This window comes from Vulpes vulpes, chromosome 16 (genome assembly GCF_048418805.1).
Source record: "Vulpes vulpes isolate BD-2025 chromosome 16, VulVul3, whole genome shotgun sequence".
Classification (NCBI taxonomy): domain Eukaryota; kingdom Metazoa; phylum Chordata; class Mammalia; order Carnivora; family Canidae; genus Vulpes; species Vulpes vulpes.
Window position 1 is genome coordinate 14,654,228 of NC_132795.1, and position 27,470 is coordinate 14,681,697.

The following is a 27,470-nucleotide window of genomic DNA, read 5'->3' on the forward strand; positions in this document are numbered from 1 at the left end:
AAACAAACCCAGACCTCGATTAAGGTGGTGGCCATGAGAAAGGAAACTTTTCTGAGAACAGATAGAGGAAACAATAGCAAAAGAGGAACTCTGGCAGATTGGCTGTACCAAAGTGGCAGTACACATGATGGGGAAAGTTCCCTTCTTCCTCTTCAGTAAATAGCAGTCATTGTCCCTAAGCCATGGCACTGACATTACAGGACTTGGAGAAGAGGAAGAAGAAGAGGAAGAAGACCTGCAGAGGAACTGAACCAGGTCTTCATATTAGTCAAAGTGGAAAGCAATGGGGAAATGAAGAATTCAAGGGGGTGGTTTCCCTCTTTTTCACAAGGGATTACTCGTGATTTTGAAATTTTTGGGTATAGTGATTCATTTTGATCATCCTTTCCTGTTTTGTTGAGAAAATGGTCATGATCTTTGTCAGTGGTCTCTTCTGAATCATTTATGATATTGGTTAAATAGATTTTATATTACTCATTTGTGAAACTGAACACTTTACAATAATGGTGTGAGGTTAATTAAATGAACTGAAATGATATGGTCTAGGGATATAAAAATTGAGCTGTAAATTAATGATGAACTATAAATTACTGATTTGTCAGTAGCGCAAATATTAAAAACAAACTTTAGATAGAAATCGAAAGTTGGGCAGCCCGGGTGGCTCAGCGGTTTAGTGCCGCCTTCAGCCCAGGGCATGATCCTGGATACCTGGGATCAAGTCCCATGTCGGGCTTGCTGCATGGAGCCTGCTTCTCCCTCTGCCTGTGTCTCTGCCTCTCTCTCTCTCTCTCTCTCTCTCTCTCTCTCTGTGTCTCTCATAAATAAATAAAACCTTAAAAAAATTTAAGAAATAGAAAGTAGCCTTTGTTAGAGACTAAAGAGAAGTGGTAGTTCTTGAGCTCTCTAGAACTCAAAGACCATTAGTACTTCATACAGGAAATATAGTAAGATCTGGTATAGTAAGACCCTCCAGAGAGGAATATGCACACCACAGGATAGCTTTCTGATCACGTATGCTCTCTTCTTGATTGTTCTTTTTCAAGAAATTAATGGTACAACTACAGCCTATAAGTATGGGTCATTTCCTATTATCAACACCAGTCTCTTCTGGCTCAGTTTAACATGCCTATTTAGGGAGGGCCAAGCCAGGTGGGGGCAAAATCTGGAAACACAATGCATTCTCTACCCTTACTCTACATCAAGAAAGTGAGGGGACCTTTGAACCACCTAGGCAGGACTTCTCACTCTGTCCACCCAAGCTGACATCTACCACCCTGGCTTGGACAGTCAGAAAGAGATGAGTTTTTAGTTGAGTTCGCTGCTGGCTTGGGCCCAATTAAAGTAGAATTTCTAATTCATGCTAGCTGTTGTAAAAAGCTCTCAGGGAGGAAAGAAGAGAAAAATTCCTAGCTAAAAACAAGAAAGGTGGTTTTTATTTTACTAAGGGATACATAGCTGAGCCACTGGGTCGCAGGACAGATGGGGATGGAGGGATACATGGTTACAAGTCTTATTATGGAAAATAGTGAACTACCATCAGTGCTTGATGAAAATGAGAGGGGGAGAGGTAGCAGCAGCGTTTCTAACAGCACTACCTCCCTTATTGCATTATCAGAAAAGATAGATAACTGAGAATAGGCATCCATTATCTCTCTCTACAAAGGGATTAGTGTAGGTTGCAAGAAATTAATGGCTTTTGAGTTATCACAGAAATACTAATGAATGTCAGGACTGGAGATGTAAAGCAGGTAAAATTGGCTTTTCTCTGTCTCATTTCTCTCCTTTTCTCTTTTAGTTTGCTATTTTAAGATCTAGATCTGTGTTATCTTTTTTTTTTTCTTCAGCCAAGATCAGAAATCATACACTTTGGGAGTGCGATATGTCTTCTTTAGGGAATGACTCAATTAGTTTGTGACTGTCTCTGATGTATTTTAGCAAACAAATTGAGAAAGGATGAAATGAAAATCTCTACCAGAGAGGGGTGCTGCCTTTTGCATGGATATCATTTTCACGCCTGATAAAAAGTATAAGGAAGTCTCCCAAATGATAGTCTCCTTCTATTAAAGTACTCAACTTGTATACATTGCAGCTAATCATTGATTAAAGATGGCATGACCAGATAAACTAGTGAAACGGGGAGGGAAAAAAATTATACCTATTATATGTTGGGTATTGTGCTAGGAGCTATATTTCTCATTCAACAAGTACTTTTGAAGAGCCTACTATGTACTAGGCATTGCATTATGTGCTGTGATAGAAGGATGACAAGACAGACCTCTCCTCTGTCCTCAGTGGAGCTTACAGTCCAATGGGAAGGACAGACTTTTTTTTTTAAAACTTCAAAATTTATTTTATTTACTCAGATATTGAAATAAACTATTGTAATATAGCTCTGCAACCCATCAGAGAGGAATAATAGGAATACTACCAGTTACTGACCCAGGGCCGTGTCTTTGCAGGTGAGGGATTGGGGGAGTCAGGACAGACTCTGTTCTTGGAAGAGAGGATGGCTAAGTGAAGGATAAATGTGTGGTAGCTGGTGGAAGCAGTGGGAAGGAACATTGTAAGCAGAAGGAACAGTACAAGAGCATCCAGGCTCAAGAGGTGTGAGAGAACTGCTCTGTAACCAGAGACCTAAAACGAGCTAGTTGAGTCAAGCCTGGGGAAGTGATTAGAAGACAGAAGGCTCATGAACTGGCCTTGAAAACTGTTGGGGGAGGTCTGAGAAGCAGGAGTCTATCAGTAGCACACTTCATGCTCTGTCCTTTCCATTGACTCTTCCTGGCTTTCCTAACCCAAAGAAAGGTAAGAGTATTAGCAAGAAGTTAGGTCAAGTGATAGGAGGAATATTCTCTCTCATGTATTTGGTACTCTGTAGAATGTTACCTAGAAAACAAGAAATCCTGGGGAAGTGCAGGTGTTTTGTGGGCTCAAGGGGGATAATCCCAGTTATTCCAGTATTTCTGTTTTTCACTCAGACCTCTGCATGTCACACTGACATTGCAAACCACCCACCTCTTATGCTCATGATTCTACCCTTGTGAAGTTCTTTAGACCTGAAATTTCCCCCCAATTACATCTTGTCATTGTACTATCTTGGAACTGTACTGCTTCTACTGTGTTTGCTTCGAACCAGAAAGATCTGATCTCTTTGGTTCCTTGCATCTGCCTTTTCATCTCATTGAGTTCACTCATATGCATAAATTAATATACATTGCTTCTCTCGTCTTGTTTTTTCTTTCTAGAACACAAGCAGGCATTCCCAAACATTCTGAAGAAGGGGTACCTGGAGATTAGGAAGGACCATGACAGTTACTGGCAAAGCTGTTATGCAGAACTTTCACCCTACAACTTATACTTCTACAGCCTTGACAGCAGTGGCAATCAAGCCCTCTATGCCACCTACCAACTTTCACACTTCCAGAGCATATCTGTTTTGGGCAACCTGGAGGCCAGGCTGGTGGATACCGTTCTGTATGACAACACCCAGCTGCAGTTAAAGGCAGAGTCACCATGGGAGGCTTTGGACTGGGGGCAGAAGCTTTGGGAAGTTGTGCACGCCGCTGTGCCTGGTTACGTGGGACGGCAGGACGAGTTGGCAAACTCACCAGGGCTTGGTCATCACGTTGACTGTACACAGAATCATTGTTTACAGAAGAAATCCAGTGAGCTGTTCGCGCCATCACCTGTCTTGGATAGCCCCAAACAATACCAAAACATCATCAAATCAGGGACGCTGTACAGGCTAACTGTCCAAAACAACTGGAAGGCATTTACTTTTGTGCTGAGCAGGGCCTACCTTATGGCTTTTCAACCTGGCAAGCTAGACGAGGATCCCCTGCTAAGCTACAATGTGGACGTGTGTCTGGCTGTCCAGATGGACAACCTGGACGACTGTGACTCTTGCTTTCAAGTCATTTTCCCCCAAGATGTCCTCCGCCTTCGTGCTGAGACCCGGCAGAGGGCCGAGGAGTGGATGGAGGCTCTGAGAACAGCAGCCAACGCAGCGAGAAGTTCAGAGCAAAACCTGCAGGTCACCCTGAGGAGCAAACCCAAGGATCAGATGGGTGGGCACGAACTCAGGAAGAACAAACGTCAGTCTGTGACCACCAGCTTCCTCAGCATTCTGACAACTTTGTCTTTGGAACGAGGACTCACTGCTCAGAGTTTCAAATGTGCAGGTATGAAGCGAATTTTTAGTCTAAAGATTATTAAAGACCAATCCTGAATCCTACAATTGGAATTCACTTTAAAAATCCCTCAGTGGGCCAGTGACAGCTACCTCTTGTTTCAAAAGCATCTCTCCTTCAAGGAGTTCGCTACATCAAAACATCTGTCTTCATGCCATGCTGGTGAAGTAAGCAGAAGCAGATAGGATATACCCCACTGAGTCAAAATGACTTAGCTAAAGCATAACCAGACTAGAATTTAGGTTTCTTTTGTCTGCTGTGATTCCATTTCCTCTGTCTTCTTAAGAAGGTCACTGGGAATGTGGATGTCACAAATTGTCTCAAAAGAGACATTCACACCCAAAGTTGACTGCTGAGACACTTCTTGGGGAAGAAAAATGTCCATAGTCAGTAACTGTCATTGATCATGACCTTGTCAAATCCTGTTAAGGTAGAATCTAGAAAGTCAGCCTTGACAGAAAATCTGGAGGTGGCTAACAGCAGGGTGGATGATGATTCAGCAGATGACCTCTGAGTCACAGTGGGCCTGTGCTTCATCCCCGGGGAACCTGAGGCTTCTGGAACTGCTGTGGAAGGGTGAGGCGCAAAGTAGAGTTCAAGGCCGATCCTCTGTCATTTCTTCAAACCCTGTTACTGCTTCTCTGCCCTACCTCCCATTCCTTGCACTTTCCCTCAACCAGTACTCCAGGCAGAATAGAACCCTCACTACACCAAATCTATATATCTACTATAAACTAAATCCAGTTATTTCCCTTTCACTAAACCCCACAATACAGGACAAGAAATTCATCCTGAAGGTAAATTTACCATGAAGGTCATTTAATTGGAAACCTGATTTGGAAGATTCTAATTCAAGCATACCAGATTTAAGTATGTTATTTTAAAAAGAACGGGATGCCCACCACCAGCCAAGACCAAATTTTCAATTTTTGCTTGACATTTTTGGTCTTGAAAGCCAAATAATCGGGGCCCAATGAAAATTTCCATTTAGGTTAGTTGTAAAGATTGCCTTTTCTATTGAAAAATAATATAACTAAAGAGGGGATTAAGTGAATCATCCCTGCTTTTTCTGGAGGGCCTCAGTGACCATGAAGCAGAAACTGGCAGGGTTGGGTAGGGGAGACCAGCAACACTGAGCCAGTAAGGAAGTCATACTAGGGGATACGCATGTATCTGCAGGCATCAATGACCTTGTGTTAAGTCAGCCAGCTACTTTTTGCAAGATGGTTTTGAAATAAAGGAACCCTTGCTTTACCACAGCTTTTAGAAATTATTGACATTTTAGTGTCTTATATTAGTACATATATTTTCAAAGTTTAGTCATTCAACAATAATTTGTTGATGCTGACTCTGAACATTCTGGAATTCTGATACACTTCCGTGGCTTTGGATTGCTGATAGGGTCAACAAATCTGTAGTAATATTGGAATCAAGGAGAATAACTCACCCTCAAGGTAGAGACTGGAATAGCTGAATTGGAAAATTTTCTAGTAAACAGAGGCAGAAAAGTCTGAGGGATTACATAAGGATTGCCACCTAGTTGACTCCTAATTTACCTTCCTCTCATAAGTTTGCTTCCTGATGAAGTGTGCACTGCCCACATTCTGGACTGTATTAGCAGTGTATCTAGCACTCAGAGGAAGGAGAAATACAAGTAGAGGTAGCATTCAGCAAGTCCATCACATCTAGCAAAGAAATGAAAAAAGGAAGAAGACAAGGAAAGGTGAGTAGAAGAGGCAGAGAGAAGGAAACTAAGTAGAAAAGAATAGGGAAAGGATTACCGAATGGGCAGGGATAGAACTTTTTGGCAGCTGCTTTAGGTTCCATTAAGATATATTCCTTTGCTCTCTGAATGTCCTCACTCAGTTTGGCCCGGTTCGGACAATAGGTTAGGGATGAGGGTGATAGGGAATCCAGGAGGCAGGAGAATGAGGTCTAAAACTCATTTGCTCTGCTCAGTTTTTACCTTCATGCTTTGGTTTGGAGTTCTAATAAGGTACACGGAGGTTTCTAATCTGAGGTGGGGAGAAGTCAATCTAATTTGTGTAGTATGGCAGATTCCAAAGTAGAAATATTTTATTTCACTTTAGTGCCCTTTAATTGGAAAATGCTACATTTGATTGCTATGGGGGTACACATGGTTTACCAGGTTGCTTTTCATTTTCCTTAATTGCAACACGGAATATTGGTTTCCTACCCCAGGTAGGAATACTTCATCTCCTGTAGGGGGCAGAGTCTCAAAAGAAAAAGGCTAAAACTTTTTAAGCAAACCTCTGAATGTTTTTAAAATTACTTGGAAGGTTCATTAAATTGAAGATTATTATAGCAGATAGAACTTTAAAAATTGATCTGTTTCTCACAAACATAATCAATCTAAAGTGGATGTTTATTCATTTAGTTTTGTGTCCCCTGAATTTTCATCCTTGTAAAAATATACATTTGGTGAAAAAGCTAGTAGCATAGTATGTTTACCTTATAAAATGTCAAAATGCTTACTAAATTGTTTTTAGTTGAACTTGTTGTTAATCTGTTATTTTAAGGAGAAGCTAATCCAGAATATTTCATGGTTATAGTGAGTGTCTCAAATTGTAAGTTTTTACATCTACTTAGTACCTCCTTCTTTAAATATTTTTTGAGGATTTATTTATTCCATTTAAATATTTTCAATGAAAAAACTTTAAAAGTGGAAGATTGCACTGAGGAGCTCTCTATTATGATGTCATTCAGTTGCTATCCAGTCAAGATACAAATGTTGGCTTTTAAATCTACAAAATAGTGCGGTTGGCCTTATTTCACTAAACTCTGTAGGTGAAGAATTTTCGATATCCTTTTTGGAAATTTAAAGAGCCCCTGCAGAGAAAATGGAGCACGACCATCCCAAAATGCCTGAGGTTATGGTTTTGAAAACACATGCTTATATATAACTGTGTATTTCTTAACATGTGCTTGAACTTTTTATAGTTGTATTTGATTTTGTGTGGTTCATTCCATGGCTTCCTCTCCAGCTCCACTGCTGCCTCATCCTAGGAAGCCTTGCAGCCACAATGATTGTCTTGTTGTTCTGGAACCTACCTTGGTCATTCTTGCCTGTAGGGCCTTTTCACATGCATTCCTTCTTCCTGCAAACAATGCCTTTGGAAATGAAGTTCTTTCTTTCATTCTACCATTTATTGTGTGTTGAGTTTCTGCCTATGTGCCAAAAACTCAGGTGCACCAGAGAAGGCCATGCTGCAAGAAAGCAGACATGGTCCCTGCTCTCATGGAACTTACAGTCTGCGAGGGGAACCAGACATTAATCAAATAATCACATCAGGAATGCCAAATGGCCACTGTGACAAAGCTAGGTGGTGGCAAGTAGAACTATATGAAATAGCAGCTATTCAGTCATATTTGACTGGCAAAAGGAATTTGATAGAGTTGAACTGAACATGTGACCCTGAAGTCACAGAAGGTTCCTGAGCAGAGAGGAGCATCTGATGCAAGTGGTATTTCAGAACAAATAATTTGGTGCTGGTTTAGTACAGCTCTTCGGGAACACCTCTGTAGAAGAAGAAAATGAGGTATGATTCTCTAGCAAAGTTACTGGTTGGAATTCAAAATTTGGTTTGGCAATGGGGCATTTGTGGTATCAAAATATTAGTACTAAAACATGATTATTTAGCTTATTAAAATATTTATGAAGTATGTACCTGTAAGTGGTTCTAAATAGGGTTGTTCACAAAAATGTTGTATAAATTAGATCATAAGGCAACAGCCCTGTTTTCTTCAGGAATTAGACATGTGTACATACCTATTTCCCTTGACTAGATACAAGGTTTTCTTGGCACAAATATCTGCAGCTATTTTTCATGTAATTTCCCAGCAGTCAAGAAACCTACCAATTGAGTACTATAATAAAAGGGCCTAGGGCCTAGTTTTAGGTGCCGTAAGAGTTGGAAAGCTCACTGTTGAAAGCGTTGTTACTGCTTTGTAATCTGGGAGTGATATCGGATGGCCACTGTGGGACAGTGTTCCTGATTCTGGACTGAAGTTGAATAATGTTAACAGAAGAGACAGCAAGAAAAATAGTGAGCTGAGGGGATCCCCTCTACTATTTTCACACTGTCAGTTTTATGGTTTTACTCCCTTGGCTGCTGTTTAACCTCTTGGGACTGCTGTTGGTAATTACATCTCTCTGGCATTAAGAGCTTTTGCTTTCCTTTTTTTCCCCCCAGCCCTTGGGAGGAGTAAACCCAAGGGGGGGGGGGGAGTTTTGCTGTGAATTCTTCAGCCATTTAGTGCAAATTCCTGTAATTACCGGCATTGTGTCCTCCTTGAATGGCACATAATACAGCAGAAGCCATTCCTAATTGAGACCTTACAGGAGGTACAAATCCTCTCTTTGTTCAGCCTGACAAATTAGTGCCAGAAAGTGGCAGGGTCCGAGTGGGAATCAAAGGCAAGAAACACAAAGATGGAACTTAAGGCTACAGTAATAACCCTCTCTTGTCCTGAAGGGAAAAAAGGACTGACCAAGGAAAAATGAAGGTTGTTTTTTTTTTGTTGTTTTGTTATAAATTCCCTTGACATGACAGCACCTCAGGGCTGCTCTATTTATTTAGCAAAAGTGATTAAATAGTAATACAACAGGGCTGTCCATTGTTTCCCCGGGTGCCCCCACCTCACAGACCCCTGCTGCCTTGGCTAATTGATTGACAATGAACCTCTGATAAAGAAGTATGTTGTTAGGACCTGAGGAGAGGGGAGCATTTTCCCCCCTCTCTTTGTGTGTGTGTGTGTGTGTGTGTGTGTGTATGTGTGTGTGTGTGTGTGAGAGAGAGAGAGAGTGTGTGCGTGCGCGCACGTGTACACACAATTTCATTTTTGTTTGAATTACATTCTAGTTTTTCTTTGCCCCCGCCCTTTCTCCCTCCTTCTCGCTCCTTCTCTCCCCTTGCCTTTTCCCCAGAGCTTTTCGGAGGCTGCTCCCAGTGACACAAACAGGTAGACAGGAATTAGCACTGTAGTGCAGGCTTTTGACAAGTTTATGTTGGCAGCAAACTTCCTCCTCTCCCCCTGCTCCATTTAAGACAGAATGGTGGTGTGAGAGGAGAGAAAAAGGGGAGAGGGGCTGATTGTTGGTGTGTTAGGGTCACAAAAGTTTTTTGGTGTTATTAGTTTCTCATTTGTGAAGATGGATGTCTGAAACTAGTCTCTGAACTAAGATTTTTCTTTTCAACTGCTTACTCAACTTTTTAAAAATCTGTGCACTAATAACATTTACACGTTGGGATGAGGGTGGCTGTGGAGTAAGAAATAACAATTTGAATGATTTCATCTCCCTTCAGTTCCTGAGAAGCCAGGATTGGCTATTCAAGGGTAGACTCTGGCTGCTGGTGGTGTAACTCCGTACCCCCGGGATGCTGAAAGTTGTGGGAAGATGACTAGTGGCAGATAATTAATAGCTGCTGGTTATATATGCTCTACTAGCTAAGCAGAAGCTAAATCCCTAATTTAACTCCATCACAGCTGCAAAAACAAATCATTTCAAGCCCCTATGAAAGCAAAATATATTGAACAAACAGTATCGACCTTGTTAATACCGCATGGCATTTCATGTGATAAATGAGGGTGTCTTTCTGGCAAAGGCCTGTTTTATGACATTGTTTAGACATCAAGGATACCTTTACCCTGGTAATACAAGCATCCCTGATAGAAAGTATGGAGTGGTTAATTATTCATTAAATAGTTGCCAGTCTCTGGAAGTAAGCAATATTTCTGAGTTGGGCATAGTTACTTACTGGCCTCAGAATAAATCATGCAGAATAGCAATTCTTTTTTTTTTTTAATTTTTTAAAATTTATTTATGATAGTCACACAGAGAGAGAGAGAGAAGCAGAGACATAGGCAGAGGGAGAAGCAGGCTCCATGCACCGGGAGCCCGACGTGGGATTCGATCCCGGGTCTCCAGGATCACACCCTGGGCCAAAGGCAGGCGCCAAACCGCTGTGCCACCCAGGGATCCCCCAGAATAGCAATTCTTAAGAAAAAGAGAGATTGAATTTAGGGGCTGATTATGCATATGAGAGTAGATAAAGAAAGATATGTAGGTTTTTAAGGGCCAAGAAGGGAAGTTGTATATTATGTTCTTCTAGCATAGCCAAAACCTGTTTTGATTCTTATGTGAAAAATTAGGGGATCCTCTAGCAGCCAAAATGTAAGATCTGCTAAGGAAAGAAGGTACAGAAATAAAAAAATTTACTTTCCTTGATATCTCCAATTCCTACCTTTAGTACTATTTTCAAGTTTGTCTTTTACTTTCTAAAAATGATGGTAAGGTGAAGATTTATTTGAGTTAAGGAATAGGCAGGTAGCTAATTGGAGAAGAATATGACAATAAAGAAAAGCTTATCCCTCTCGAAACATATAAACAGCTTGGATAAAAGAGAAATATTTTAATATTTAATATTTTAGTTTATTGTTGCTTTCTTACCCTTGTATTGTCTGTCATTTTGTTTTTTAATGTATTGGGTTGTTGTCTTACGGAAAAGTCTCCTGTGTGTGTGCATGTATGTGTGTCCTGACAGGCAAAGTTTTATTTTTATTTCCCCAGCCTTGAATATGACCATGGATAGATTGTTGATAGTAAAATCTTTAAGTGGAGTTTTGGTGAAATGTTCATTTCTGCAAGCATTCATTAAACCCCTCATGTGTGCCACACACATCTCTGCCAGGCACCTTGGGATATGAAAGTAGGAGTAATATGTGGGCTGTACTCTTCAAAGACTTCTAGAACCCCCTCCAAGAGGATTTGGGAACTTGAAGGCGGTGAGCAGGAGAATGTGACTGGGAGATAGGGGGCTAGGCTGTTGTGGTCACTGTCTTGGAGACCAGGGCATCCCCTCTCTGCTTAGGATAGAGAATTTGAAAGCTAAAGTAGTGTCTCTTCCCACTTCTCCATTTCAAACTTCATACTGAGATTTCCTATAGAATTAAACTCAGGGAGATCTCTTTGGCTTTTACTACCCATCTATCCAAGATAAAAATTGAATTTCTGTTATGTGCTTAATGTGTAGTAGGTACTATGGGAGATATAAGAGAAGCATAGATATGATCTGGGCTCCCAGGACTTTGTAGTCTGGTTGAGGATGCACAAAGGAAAATGAGGGGTTACTAAACAGGTCCATGCCTTATGGCACTTGCTGTTCAGAAAAATTATCTGGGTTTTTTTTTTTTTTTTTTCCTCTTCTGGGGATGGCATCTGTAGGTATTCAGAGTGGTCCAGAGTTCAACATATCCAATACAGCCTCTAATACAACTAGGCTGTTGTGAACCCCCAGTAATAGAATCGTTTATCTTCATACCAAGGTTGGGAAAGCACCAAATTCCGTATATGATGTGTGCCCAGGCTGACTTCAAGAATTTCACGCTGTGAGACCTACAGGTCTTACCAGGTTTTCTTAAAAAAACAAAACAAAACAAAACAAAAAAAAGACCACATCAGCGAGGTGGTTCCACGTGTGCTAAATGTGTTCATGACAAGATCAAGCATGCTTTCCTTACTGGGGAGCAGAAAATTATGAAATTGTTAAAGGCACAAGGACAGAATCACAAAGCTAAATAAAAAGAAAAGTGAGTAAAAAAATCAAGACTTCTTCTGTTAAAAAAATTAAAATTAAAAGAAAAAAGAAAAGCATTTGGCAAAATCCTCAAGACAAAGAAGTGTGGGTATTCAGAGATTATAGTTCTGTCATTTTGTGATTGATTGGCAGCTTCACACAAGGATTTTTTTTTTTAATTTTTATTTATTTATGATAGTCACAGAGAGAGAGAGAGAGAGAGAGAGAGAGAGAGGCAGAGACATAGGCAGATGGAGAAGCAGGCTCCATGCACTGGGACGTGGGATTCGATCCTGGGTCTCCAGGATCGCGCCCTGGGCCAAAAGGCAGGCGCTAAACCGCTGCGCCACCCAGGGATCCCTTTACACAAGGATTATTGACCAGTGGATCCCTATCAGTCTAGAAGGTAGTTGGTAAAGATACATGATAATAATGAGAATGAGCATCACTTAGTAGTTAAGATCAAGGACTTTGGAATCAGACTGGGTTTCCAGATTTGCTATTCACTGTGTGACCCTGTGTACTTACTTGACCTCTCTGCATCTCCATTTTTTTAACCTAAGATGTGAGAAGATAATAAAATCCACCTCATATATTTGTAGTGAGAATAAAATGAGGTAAAAGGGCATGGGACAGTGCTTGGCACAGAGTAAGTACATATCAGAATTAGTTCCTTTTATTATTTGTCTCCTGGATAAAGATATCATGGGCATACTTATCAAATATGCAACTTGCACAAAAATATGTTAAATGACAGTATCCAGATTCTGAAACATAAGCTAGAGAAATGGACTAAACAAGATGTGACTTTAGTAGGGATAAATAGTCCCATGCTTATATTTAGAAAATCAGCTGCAAAGATAGAAGGCCCAGGATGCTTGATCTAATAGTAGCTCATGTGTTTATACAAATGAGGCAATGGGAAACCAGAATCTATACCACTGTGTTTACTTCAAAAGCATTCACAAAACAGGTCCAGAGAAAGAAGACATGTCCTCACTGTGTTCTGCCCTGGCCAGATCACATCTGGAAACTTCAGTTATAACTGTTGCTCTTAAAGAACAAACTACTACATCTTTTGACACGTGATAGGATAGTGAACCATGCCGCGCACATGTAACCAAAATAGGAAGGACACTAGTGTTGTCCCCATATTTTTGAAGGCTGCCACTAAGAAGAGAAAATAGACTTACTCTGGGTAACTCCACCAGACCAAGGGAACAGATATGTCCAGATTGAAGTGGATTTCCCTTATTTAAGATTTGATGGCCAGAGGCGAAAATCAGTAGTGTCAAGAGCCCTGGCCAATGAGACTGGAAGAACTGGAATTGTGACCTCAAGGCAAGACACTTGTCTGAGCTACAGTTTTCTCATCTGCAAGATGAAGAGATTTATTAATTCAGTCCTTCTGCAAATGTTTGTGGAAGCCCTACTGTGTTCTAAACACTATGCTTGATGCATAGTGAACAGAATAATCCCATTATTTGCCCTCACAGAAATTGAAAATTGGAAGCCAAATGAGTAATTATAGCACACAATTGAACTCAGAGGTCTTTGAATTTCCTTCCAACACTTCCATCTGTCTGGGATATTTTAGAAGGAACAGCCTTGCTCTATATGGTCCCTTTTATCTCTCATTCTGTGGTTCTTTGAATGTCTATAGAAGATTAGAGAAAATTAGGTTAATGTGATCCCTGCATTTAAACTTCATTTAATAATAAGTAAATCCTTCCTTTGGGAAAGGTATTTTAAACCAGTAGAAATATCACTTGACTAAAAAGATAGGAGGTGGGAATCTTTTTCCTTGACTCTGATGTTTATCAGTGGATAAATTTGCTTTTTACTTTTTTTTGTAGTCTAAATGTTTCAGTCTAGGAAATGATTTTAGATAAAAATAAATGTACATTAAGAATCTGAATACATGCTGAAGTAGTAATATGACTATGGAAGAAGATAGTTATATAGTTTGGGTTTTGAACTGTTTCACATTCGAAAATTCAGAGAGATTTGATCACTTTATATAAGTAGGCTGTTTGATTTTATAGGATATAAATTTGCTTTTTGATTTATTCCTGGTATCTCATCATAGAAGTCACATGTTGGTCTTTGATATGTTTCAGAAGAATAAAATCATTTTGAATTTCAGAAGATATGGATCTTTTGATAGACCTTCCTGAACTTCATAGGCCATAGCTGTGCTATCTTTTTTTTTTTTTTTTTTTTTTTAAAGCTGTTCATTTCTCCCAGTCTTTGTTGCTATACTTTGGTCTGGAAAGTTCTTGTCCCTTTTTGTAGCTTCCTTTATGGTTAACATTGTTCTCATCATGTGTTCATTTCCAGTTAAACTTCTAAAGTAGGTGTTAATGTACTATTGGACCCTGCATTGAGTTAATAGTTTCTATTTACTGACCTCTCATTGAGACAGAAATTGGTCTAAGTGTGGTTTTAGGATAGACTAGGGATATCCTACCAAGGGGTAGGCCAATATTCTTTTAATTTCTAGCTAAGTTCCTTGAAAAACAGCTTTTCATGGACTCCTCTAAATGTAAGAGGTTTTCTAAAATTCATTATACTGCCTAAAAGCAGAAACGTACTTAACTGAAATGAGCAAATGCATCCCTAGATAAGGAAATCTAGTAATAGAGTAATGTTAATTTATTTCTTGCAATAATATTTTCATCCAATCATTCAACAAACAAGGACACCATGCAGTTCCAGAAATTGAAGTGTGGGAGTAAACTAAAAGTTAATTTTGCAGAAAATATGACTGAATGCAGGTTTTGTTTTTTAATTGCAGTATAATTGACATACAATGTTACGTTAGTTTCAAGTGTACAACATATTGCTTATGCAGGTTCTTATATCTCGAAATATGTTAACACGGAAAATGTTTTAATTAAATCACATTAATAAGAAACAAAGAACGTAAAACTCCTTTCCATATTTCAGATGCAGAATGGAGCAGGCCTGCACAGCAGTGAGCCCTGAGGTCATAGGTGACAGGGAGAGTTCTGGGTAGTTTTATATTATGTTTTGTTGAAGACTTTTGGATGTGAAAAATACTTTATACACTCTTAAAGACTTCTTTACAAGCCTTCCTTGACTACCCTACTCTAATTCCCCAAGTAGAATTGAACATTTTTCCTGCATGACCCTACCCTCCTTCAGTCTCCTGGACTCCTGTCATGGTCCTATGATATGTGTCTGACTTTTTTGAAGACAGGACCCCAGCACTTTTCAGAGTGATCAGAGCACCATTTTCATCAGAATCTGGAGAGTGGTGAGGGGAGACATGGCTGGACACTTCCATAGACCTGTTGAAGTCAGGATCTCTGGAATTGGGTCTGGAGATTTTTTTTTTTTTTTCAGATTTTATTTATTTATTCATGAGAGAGGCAGAGACATAGGCAGAGGGAGAGGCAGGCTCCCTGTGGGGAGCCTGATGTAAGACTCGATCCCAGGACCCCAGGATCACGACTTGAGCCAAAGGCAGACGCTCAACTACTGAGCCACCCAGATGTCCCGGGTCTGGAGGTTTTAACAAACTTTCCAGTTGATTTGCATACATAACAAAGTTTGAGAAACCAATTCCTAACTCATAGAATGTTCTTAGCGAATGAATCAAGCCTTACTTCAGTTTTCTCTAGGTAATGTAAGCACATTCTTTTAACTGTTTCTTCTATGTATGTCTAACATTTTAACCATTGAGATATCAATCTGCTGATAATCTCCAGGTTTCCATGTCTTCCTTACCAATGTCTTCCTTACCATTGTGGAAACTACCATGGTGTTCTAATAAGGTTCTACCAAATGGTGAATACAAATGAAGAAAAGAGATTTGTTCAAGCCCTTTACTCATATTCTGGCTTCCTTTTTAATACATCCTAATGTTAGGCCTAGTTTCTATTTTAAACCTGATAAGCATATTTAGTATTTGAATGTTGAGATAGCTTTTACTCCCTCATTTCTTTGCTAGGTCATCTTTCACCTAGACAACCACAGTGACCTCCAGCCAGTCTTCTTCCATTCTAACCTTTCCCAACCTTGTCTTACTATAAGTTGAGTGTGGTTTTATTACAATACAGATTGACCCCAGTAGATCTTTTTACATACCCTTCCTTCAGTGGCTTTTCGGCACATATTTTGGCATGAAGACCAGGATCCTTAAAGTGACCCCACATGATTTGACTCCTGCCTACTTCCTCACCTTCAGCTCTTCTTGACACTTCCTCCCACACACCAAGTCCAAGCCACACTGACTTCACTCTGTTTCTCAAATATTACACTTCCTTCCCACTCCCCTCAGAGCCTTCTCGTGTGCAGTTGCCTCTCCCTGGAATATAGCCACCATCTGCCCTACCTCAATTCTTTCTTTAGGTCACTACTTCAACATTACTTTCTTTTTTTTTTTTTTAATTTTTTTTAATTATCTAAGAGAGAGAGAGGCAGAGACATAGGCAGAGGGAGAAGCAGGCTCCATGCACCGAGAGCCTGACGCGGGACTCGATCCCAGGGCTCCAGGATCGCGCCCTGGGCCAAAGGCAGGCGCCAAACCGCTGCACCACCCAGGGATCCCCCTCAACGTTACTTTCTTAAGAACACCTTCTTCAACCAACCCCCCAGACTGACTTAGGACCTATTTAGCTCTCTCCTTTGTAATGCTGGTTTAGTACCTCTTACTCTAGCACTTGTCATAATTGATATTGTAGTGTCATTTGTGTAATTGTTTATTTAATACCTGTCTCCTCCACCTGACTGCAAATGCTATAGTGACCTGTGTTTTCTTGTTTATTGCTGTCTCCCTAGCTCTGCATCTGGTACACAGTAGGTATGTACTAAATAGTTTTAGTCATCCTCTGTTTTGAGTCCTTCCTCCCTACTCTACTGTCTTTTCTAGAAATACTAGGTTGGAGTCATCTGCAGATATAATTAACATGTTCTCTACTTAGTTATTTAGGTTGTTTAATAATACTAGAAAATTATGGATCCAAAACCTATCCTTTTGGAAAGCCAGTTATGATCTTGAAGGTTTCCAGGGACTTTTTAAAAAAATTTTGACTATGTGGGGTGCCTGGCTGGCTCAGGCAGTCATGTGACTGTTGATCTTGGGGTCATGAGTTGGAGCCCAACGTTGAGTGTAGAGATTAGTTAAAAAAAATAAAACTTAAAAAATTTTTTCTTTACTATGTAACCTTTTAGAGCCTTTATTATACTGACTATGAAGTATAAATATGCAACATTTCCAACTTAATTGACCTCTTTGCATGACTAGCATTCCTCAAACAAATGGTGCAGACTCCTACTCCAGGCACTGTACCATCATCAGAGTTTCCTCATATATGCACATGTTATTTCAATCCCAGCTGGTGTACTGCGATTTCAGTTCTGGTACTAACTACCCACAGTTAACATAAACCCCCCGAATTAAGGGCTTGATCCTTCACAGGACTGCTCCAACTACAGATCCCCGCCACAAGTTCAGGGCATCCCCAGGCCACTCGCACTCTGACTAACTAGCTACAAATTTGGGGGTTCCCACAACCCTCTCAGGTTAATAATTTGCTGGAACAACTTACAAGTCCAGAAAGCACTATACTTATAATTCTATTTTATTAGAAAGGATATAAGTCAGGAACAACCAAATGAAGAGACTCAGAAGGCGAGGTCTGGGAGGGTTCCAAATGCAGAGCTTCTGTGTTCTCTGCCCATGGAATCAGGGGATGTCACCCTTCCCACACATCAATGTATTCATCAACCCGGGAGTCCAACAGAGTTTCAGTGTCCAGAGTTTTTATTGGGATTTCATTATATAGGCATGCTTGATTGAATCATTGACCTTGTGATTGAACTCATTCTCCAGCCCCTCCCATTCCTTCCCCAGAGGTCAGACTGGCTCAGGATCCAAATCCTCCAATCAGGGGTTGGTCCTCCTGGTGTCTGGTGACCACTGTCTATCTCAAGCTGTTTGGTGGCCCACCATGAGTCACCTCATTAGCACAAAGTCAGTTATGGTCCAAGAGGCTCAGGAATAATAAAGACCCTTGTATCACTCAGGAAGTTCCAAGGGTTTTAAGAACTCCCTGCTAAAATGAGGGACAAAAATGAAACAATTCTTTATTATACAACAGTGCATAGCAAAAAATGGAATCTGGATGAAAGGAGGATAAGTGATATATGTGGCTACCCCTCGGAGAAGGAGGAGGCCTTGGCCTGTTTACCTTGTTCTCTCATTTCCAGTCTGCTAATAGTGGGTGCCTTCCAGCACTGCATTCACTCAGGAGGGAAGATTCTGGTGGTATCTTCCAGGGTCTTCCTGGAACTAAGCAGCTTCAGAAACAGCCAGGAAACTGGCTGGCTCTGGTTTGCCCAGCCTGGCTAAAGCCCTCTCAGGGTTGTAGGATGATGTGCACATCCAGTGACTTTGTGATTCCACTCTCTAACCCAGATATACTCTCAAATCTTGGCTTAAAATAGAGAGTTTCTTTTTAAATAGATATTTTAAAGGTTACCAGCTAAATTAATTTCATTTATTAGCTTTAGCTAATTTAGCATGTGTTAGATACCACTTCTAGAAGGGAACTAGGATTCTAAAACTAAAGACATGCAGGCTTGTGTGAATTTCCAACAGATTGAAAATCACATTCTTTTATTATTTCCCAGCTTTATTGAGATAATAACTGACAAATAACGTGTTAGTTTATATATACATTGTGATGATTTTATATATATATATAATGAAATGGTTGCCACAATTAAGGTTTGTAAAGACATCCATCATCTCACATAATTAATATTTTTTTGTTGTGAGAACATTTAAGATTTACTCCCTTATTAACTATCAAATATACAATGTAGTATTCTTAACTATAGTCACCATGCTGTACATTAGATCCTCAGAACTTATTCATTCCACCCCCCCCCCCCAGCTTTTTTGAGATAAAATTGGTATATAACATTGTGTAAATTTAAGTTGTACAGTGTGGTGATTTGATATACATATAGATTGTAAAATGATTACTATTATAAGTTTAGTTAACACATCCATCACCTCACATGGTTACCTTTTGTGGGTGTGTGTGGTGAGACTTTTTAAGATCTACTCTCTTAGAAACTTTCAGGTGTATAATAAAATAGTCACCATGCTGAAAATCACATTCTGACCAGGTATGTATCAGTATGCCAGGGGTTGTATCTTGCTAATTTTTTCAGTGAAGTAAGTAAATCATGTGGGGCTGAAAGCTTTCCAAAGCTTTACTGAAAATAATTTCCTTGTCAAATCACCAAACCTGTACCTCTGACATAGAGGATAGACTTAGTTTGAAATTCTTGGTTTCTTTCTGCATCTTTATCAATAAAGATATTTGTAACCCCCAAGCTTTTAGAGACTAGACAAAATAATAGATTCCCATGATTTGGTGGCTAGGAAGCATCCAGACTCAGTGGGATAAGTAATACATTAGGAGAAGAGCTTGGTCTTCTGTTTATAGCCTGCCACTGATTTATTATATACCCTCAGGCCAGCCTTTTTATTTAGTCTTGCGGGTCAGCATCTTCAACACTAATTTGAGGGAAGATTGAACTGCCTTGACTATGTTCAATTCAAATGTTACAAAAGATCACCTGAACCAAAAGTGCCAAATTTTAATTCAGTAATATTGTACGTCACTACATTTTTTCCCCCAGAAAATATGGGAGAGGTTCTTGGATGAGTGGAAGTCTTATTGTGGCCTAATAATGGATGGGAAACCTTTAGGAAAATGGTGTTATTCATCCATTGTTAAGGTGAAGAATTTTAACTGAATGAAAGGTGCCTGGTAATGCAGAGGGTCTCCTTGTAAGCCTCTGAGCTTAGCTTTCCTGTACAATCCCCATCTCAGTGACCCATCACCCACTGCCATGCGTGCTTGGGTTACCTGATTGCCTTCCTTCTTCCTTCCCACTCCCATTGGTACATGTGATGTCTGAGCCATGATCCTTATAGAGGCCTTACAGGGTTAATGTATCATTCCTCTTCATTCTACTTCCAGGGGTCAGGAAGGTGGAGATCAAAGTATTGCATGTATGACTTACCAATCACACTTATTATATAATGGACCCCTAAATTAGGGAGACTTATTCACATGGTCACAGCTGAAGTCCCAAAGGCCATGCCTTCTTGCCGTAGCAGACAACAAAAACTGCTTCCTGCAGGCCAGGCTGCACATGCCAGGGTTCTTCTAAATTCACTAGTCAGATGCCTCGTGTCTCCATCTGTGAGGAGGGCCGACGAAACCATGGGAAGATATGCTGGGAATACAACTCTAGGAAATTCCTTTCAAATGGCAACATGAGGACCAGGGAATAGGAGTTTCCCGCTTGTAGGTATTTTTTTTGTGTGTCTTGCCCTCTAACTCTAAATATCCCAATACAAGGAGCCTGTTTTTAAATACTAAACATACATTAAAAGGTTAGCTTTGGAGGTGGTCACAAATCTGTGCTTTTAGAGAGACAGAAAAGCTTGGTAAGAAGGCCAGAAAAGGCATAGGGAAAAGGGTCAAGGAAAGCATACACTGAGTTAGTTCCTAAATCCTCTAGAACATAAAGAATTTGGTTTGGGGTGAAAATGAAGAAATTCAAGCATGGGTTTAAGGGAAGCTGATGAAAGTGATCTCTTTCACTTTGAGACTGTTCCTAGTACTACTTGGATCCACTCTCATGACTTTAATTTTATCAAATTGTTGTCATTACTAAAATAGCTCAAGTAGAAATTACTCTGAGAGATGCTGTCAGGTTTTTTTTTTTTTTCAGGGGTTTTAGCTAAGAAGAGGAAAGGTTGCGTTGTAAATATACTGTAAAGTTCAAAGAGATGAGACTCACAAAAAATATAAGGAAAGAGAAGCAGACATTCAGAATGGGGAGTGATGTGAAAGAAGTCTGAGGCGACCTTGGTGGGACAGTGTTTGTCACAGACGCGACAGGCAAAATGAGGCTGATGTACATAGAGACTTCTTTTTTTTTTTTTTATTTTTTTTTAAATTTTTTTTTTTAATTTTTTATTTATGTATTATAGTCACAGAGAGAGAGAGAGAGGCAGAGATACAGGCAGAGGGAGAAGCAGGCTCCATGCAAGAGGGAGCCCGATGTGGGATTCGATCCCGGGTCTCCAGGATCGCGCCCTGGGCCAAAGGCAGGCGCCAAACCGCTGCGCCAGCCAGGGATCCCTTCTTTTTTTTTTTTTAAGATTTTATTTATTTATTCATGAGGGACACAGAGAGAGAGGCAGGGACACAGAGGGAGAAGCAGGCTCCCTGCAGGGAGCCCGATGTAAGACTTGATCCCAGGACCCCAGGGTCACGACCTGAGCCAAAGGCAGATGCTCAACCGCTGAGCCACCCCAGCGTCCCTACACAGAGACTTCTAAGACAAGGTGAAAGGAAACATAGGTTCCAGAAAAAGAGTAAAGAAAGACAGCTTGCTTCTCAGGGAAACCAAAAAGATAATATGAGGTTCTAAGCCAGTAAGAGGTTATTGACCGTTCAAAGCCATCAACATAGAGGTGTGGCCACTGTGCTGTCAAGAAACAAGGCCTGCAAAAAAAAAGAAAAAAGAAAAAAAAAGAAACAAGGCCTGCCAACTCTATCTTCTCTTCCTCACTCAGCTTTTCCTCACTTTTTAATAAAGTGGTGTCTCACAAAAACAGTTAGTGGTGGTTTAATACAATATTAAAGATTGTGGAGAACCACTGTGGAACGAGCACTATTAGGGTACACAGCCGACTCTGAGGAAAAGGTTCAGTACAGGGCTGGGACTAGGGTGGGGGACTGAGTGAACTGCTTTGGGCATACAACTTAGAGCATGCCCCACCCCCCACTCCAAACCTCAGTAATCAAGATAAATAATATTTTTAATATTATTCAAAAGTAAAAATTAATGCCAAAAAAATCCATGATGAACAAAATATAAAATTTTAGAGATAGGATCAGTATGACTGAATTTTCCTTTTGTCTTAGGCTCTTATATGGCTCAGCACTGGTTCAGAGGAACCTTCTAGTAAGACAGTTGATTTAATAAGACAAGTTCCCCCAAAGCTTTCCATGTTTAAGTTCCAAGTGGCCCAGCCCAGAATCTGCCTTGCTACGAGGATGGTGAGGCTGACTTCCCTTTCCTGTCTGGGGCTGCAGGGGTACAATATGGGGAACCCTGGTACTCCCATGTTTAAGAGACAACTGGGAGCAGGAGGCAGACTGTCACAGAGGGACAATATTCCCACCACTGGCCACTTTCACATCTAAAATAACCAGGTTAGCTCAGCCCTTTCCATTTCTGCAGTTTTCCAAATGAGTTATTGGTCGAAAGTGTCTCACCAGAAGGATTACTTCACGAAGAGCTGATGTTACTGGCAGGTAGTCTAGGAGATGATGGCACAGTGTGGATAAGACCTCTCTTTGATGGTGCCTCTCTAAATTAACCTAGGGGCATGAATCATTTCTTTTAGTTCAGAAAGTAGAGCTGGGGAGAGGGCTTTCCTCCTTCCCATGATAGACCGAGTGTCTGTCACTTGCAGAGAAAAGTGATTAAGTAACGTCCATACTCAGACCTCTTATTTTCCCTTCTTATCTTTGTGCTGTCACAGGGTTTCTCAACAGTGGCACTTCTGACATTTGGGGCCAGATAATTCTATGTTGTGGGGGGCTGTCCTGTGCTGTGACACATGTTTAACAACGTCCCTGGCCTCTATCCACTAGGTGATAGTAGCTACTCTACTCACCCTTTTATGACAACCAAAAATGTCTCCAGATATAGTAAATGCCCCCTTTTGGGACAAAGATTGAGAACCACTGTGCTGTCTAGAAATAAGGCCTAACGGCTATGTTATCTCTTCCTCACTTGGCTTATACCCATTTCTTTATACACTTCTATATAAAGTAATAATTGGGGATGCCTGAGTGGCTCAGCGGTTGAGCGTCTGCCTTTTGCTCAGGGTGTGATCCTGGGATCCAGGATCGAATCCCACATTGGGCTCACTGCATGGAGCCTGCTTCTCCCTCTGCCTATGTCTCTTCCTCTCTGTGACTCTTGTGAATAAATAAATAAAATCTTAAAAAAAAAAGTAATAATTGTCTTCTACGGAGATGCATGTTGATGATTTTGTACTACCTAATGGTTTAGAATGAGACCCTGGCATCTTAATGGGTAGCTCTAGGTAAAGATATTAGGTTATAGAAAGAGAACCCTCAATCAGCCATTATTTAGTGTCAAATACATCAATCAGATCCTCTCAGTCACATAACAGAAAATCAAATTCAAATTGATTTGTACAGTAAAGGGGAATTAGCTCAGCCAGCTGAGCTTTAGGAATCAGAAGGTCTGGTAGCTCAAATTTTTTGAATTCTGTCTTTTAGACTTAATGCTCCAAACAGTGTTTTCTCCTTGAAACCACCTACCTTTTCTGACTGATAGACTTCTCATACATCATGGGCATCTTTGACAATCTCAATCCTTTCCACATTAGTCAGTCACCAAAATGTTTACAGTTCATCTCTGTAGTATCTACTTGTCTCTCCCCTTCCTGATCCCAAGCTCACTGCCTCCTTAAGCCCAGGCTGGTACAATAACTTATCGACTGGTTCCCCCACTTCTGTTTTTTTTTTTTCCCTTGCCAATTAATCTTTCCAAAGCTTAGACTGCTGTTCTGCTTCAAACAACTCTAGCTGTTCCCATGTCTTAGTAATGTCTTATTGGTTAGTAAGGATTCTTCCCCCTAAGCATTCAGGATTCTTACGTTCTAGCTTTAGTTTATGGTTCCAGGTTCTTTTTTCCTAATACCCCTCTTGTTACAGGGCACTTCAGATATCTAGAATAATCAGTGTTTTCCAAACGTGCCCCTATTTTTCTGAGCTATCCTCTTACAAAAATATCTTTCCTTTTTCAAATGCACCATCCCTACACAGCCTTCCGCAGTCTCCACAGTTAGAGCTTCCTCCTTGCCTTATCTCTTGCTGTCTCCTGTTTCCACCTTCCAGATTTGTATTCTTGTCTCTCTCATCCTTCATATTCAGGGTGTTGCTGATACTGTGAGATCCTAGGCTGATTGACTGACAGGAGGTCCTAGGCTAACACTCATTGACAAAGTGAATTATACTCTTTTGTATAATTGATTTATATTTTCTGTGCTTCTCGTATTGCCATACACAAAGAGACCATTTTTTAAATACTTTCCACAAGGCAATAGTTACATGGAAATTATATATATATATATATATATATATATATATATATATATACACACACACACACACACACACACACATATATATAAGTGTTTCTTATCAAGTGCCACATCAGCCACTTCTCTTAAGCTCTGCCATCTTTCCTATTTGTTCAACCATGAACAGAATTACTTTATCACCTCTGCCAGAGTTTCTTCATGTGTAAAATGGGGATAATACCTACCTTATCAGAATTGGTGAGGATTAAAGAAATATGTGTGTATGTAAAACACTTAGACATAAAGTAAGCCTGCCTGGTATAAAGTAAGCACAGTGTAAGTATTTGTTTATCCGTTTATCTATTTAACTATTTCCATTTAAAATTGCTTACTATTTTCTTGAAAGTCTTTGGGTGAAGAGCAGTCAGGCACAGAAGTTAATGAGATAATCTAGTCATAGACTATTAAGAGAACAAGTATGGAAAAAATACTAAGTTTAGACTGATTTATATATACTAGATGTTGAAAGAATAACATTTCATTGTTAACCTTCTCTGACCTTACATTACCATAATACTTATACTAATGAAGCATCTTATCATAAACATCATCCAAACTATGTCTTTGGAAGTGAAAATCTGTGTCACAGATATTTTTAGCTCAGTGTAACTATTTAGTAGAAAAGCAGTCGGAATCTCTAGAACAGTGCACATATTTACTTACTTGCCTTGGCAAAAATCAAGATTTATTGCCTTTCAAGATAAATTTTGACTAAATATTGACTTTAGTCTCTCAATCATTGTTTACCTGAAAGACAAATGAATCTTGACATTTCTCAACTTGAGTTGGAATCTACTTGGTATTTATCAATTTATTTCATATGATTTATAATCTTAATAAGAACATTCCATGAAGATTAAACAAATATTATAGCATTTATCCAGTGTAGACAGGCTATTTTTATATATATATAGTTTTTTTTTTCTGTAAAAACTTTGTTTCCATTTGGTCCACAGCTGAGGAGAAGGCTTCAGAGTGTTAAAAAACTGCTTAGCGGCTGCAGGGAGCAGATGCCCTGACACCTGGTTGATACAGAGGGACCCCTCCAAGTCTACTGGGCTCCAGAGGCTCCTAGTCTTGCTTGAGAGTGAGACTTTACGAGAGATTTATGCAGCCCAGGCTGCATAAATTAGTCAGGTGGGCACCATCTTCTTGATGAGTTTCACCTGCTCATCTAGGAAGTGGCTCTCCAGGAAGTCACAGAGATGGAGGTCTAGCTCTCCATCTCTGGGTTATGTAGGCAGAATCCAGGGCAGGCTGATCCAAAAGGTCCTGGTTCAGTTCTCCAGGGCCATGGCAGCTTCCATGCATACAAGGCTTTCCTCCACTCATCTTGGGGGAGGAGTGGCATTTGCATGTCCTGGAAGAGGCTGCAGCCTCTACTCTGGTTTTGCATCTTCAAGAGACACTGGGCACCCTCATGCTTCCCGTTGGCCACCTGGCAAAAGAGCTGCTCCATGCCCTCCAGAGTCACATCGTTGTGGCAAAAATAGAAGCCCATGGAGAGGTAGGTGTAGAAAGCCTGCAGATGTAGATTGACCCAGCAGTAGACAGCAGCCTCCACTTTGGTGGAATAATTCTGATGAATCTAGGGGCTCAAGGCTGGTGGGCAGTAAGGAGTTAACCACAAAAAAAAGTGTCAGCTGGTCCCAGAGGCAGAGGTTGGCCAAGGAAAGATGGTCCTGGAGGTTGCAACTAGGATAGGAAGGAGGTTGGGAGGTGGTTGGAGGTTGGAAGAAGGGGTGATCCCCAGGTCTGTTTCATGCAAACACTGTTGAAGCAAGAGACAGATGCACAGGATTGCTGGTCGTATCTATATTTTCAGTCTTCAGTGAGTCAGTGGTTACAGACTATAAACTAGGAAAGCAGAGTTCTGTATGACCTTTTTCGTGCTTATTTTTATAAGATAGTAAGTCACTGAACACCCCCATCCCCATTTCTGTTTTCCTTCAATTTGGAAAATCTGGTCTATAGAGCTTAAGTCTGGGCCTTCAAGTCACATTTTACAAAGTGCTTACTTACCACAGGTCATTGTCCCACGCCAGGGCATTGGATGGAAGGGTGGGGCAAGGGCAGTCCTTTGGCCCTTCCTATGGCCACCTCTTCCTCCACTATGTGCATACAGTAAGAGAGGAAATTTGCCAGTTTTTTCTCTTTTAACAAAATGAAATTTTCTTATCTCTTTCATTAAGTCCTTTTCTCTTTTTATTTGCCTTTGTCTTTTTCTTAGAGCATTTCTACCTTCCAAATGCAAAATACCAAGTTTATTTTACCAAATTAGGTAAAGGGGATAGTGTGTGGCTGACCATACGTAGAAAGCATTGTGAGTTCTTTCCCTAGAGAGATTCACCTGGATATACCCGCAGCTTGCGTCATTTTCCTCCTATGCCCATGAATTTTCCAGCTGCTGGTCAGGGGGAAGGAGGGCTAAGTTGGTAGCCGTGAAGTAAGGAGAAGGTGGTTGGCTTCTCCTCAGCATCTTGGCTTCAGTAACACCACATTGCAGCCAATTGAGCTAACTAGGTGCACTTGTTAGAAGAAAGATTGTGCCTTTCTGAAGAATTATGCCAAAATTTCTGCTTCAACCCCCGGCAACAGATCCTTTTGGTTGTCTTTAGTGAAAGACCATTTGGGAAATGGACTGTACAAGCAGCAAATAGGATTTCAGTTAAATGGTAACATTTGTTTCCAAAAGAGTACCAGAGGGGAAGCTAAGCTCTTCAGAGCATGTGTTCATTAAAGATTTGAAGTGGGGTGGGAAGCAATAAAAAAAAAAAAAAAAAAAAAAGGCAGTGAGTTCTCTTGTGAGATAGTTTTTTGTTCCTATGAATTGAACGCCCTCTGAAAAGTTTCAAAAAGAGACTGGGAAGAATGTATTTGCTTTGATCCAATATGTGGAGGGTTCCCTACTACAAATACCCCTTAATTTAGAAGCATTATTGAAAAGTCTGTTTCAAAGTGCAAAGAAATATAATATGTAAATAAGGTCTAATTAGTTATTTCAATTAATTATTTTTTGTCTCTGCTTTCAGCTCCGTTTTCCTCCCCTTAATGCCTCTTGTCAGAGTCTAGCTTTGCCATCCAAAAAAATGTGTTTTTCTAGTAGTCGTTATTAAGAAACCTTTTTTTGCCCTGTTGAGAACATCACAATGATAAAGTAAAATCCAGATCGTGTATCTTTACAGGGAATCATTTCAGACATTTTTAGTCTATGATTTGCTAGTATATATTTTTTTAAAGATTTTATTTATTTATTCATGATAGACACACAGAGAGAGGCAGAGACACAGGCAGAGGGAGAAGCAGGCTCCATGCAGGGAGCCCGATGTGGGACTCGATCTTGGGACTCCAGGATCATGCCCTGGGCCAAAAGGCAGACGCCCAACCACTGAGCCACCTGGGCTGCCCACTAGTATGATATTAAAGAAGGAAATC

The 27,470-nt window shown here is 40.3% G+C and overlaps 1 protein-coding gene across 7 annotated transcripts in view; it reads left to right on the forward strand.

Annotated features, from left to right (window-relative positions):
• Positions 1 to 27,470, forward strand: part of PLEKHM3 (pleckstrin homology domain containing M3) — a 179,933-nt gene that overhangs the window by 35,512 nt on the left and 116,951 nt on the right. For all 7 annotated transcript variants that reach the window (XR_011997953.1, XR_011997954.1, XR_011997955.1 and 4 more), the window contains exon 3: positions 3,246 to 4,181. Coding sequence is in view for 4 of the 7 variants with exons in the window: in XM_072742358.1 (XP_072598459.1) it covers positions 3,246 to 4,181 (936 nt within the window). In the remaining 3 variants the exon portion in view is untranslated. The remainder of the gene's footprint in view (positions 1 to 3,245; positions 4,182 to 27,470) is intronic.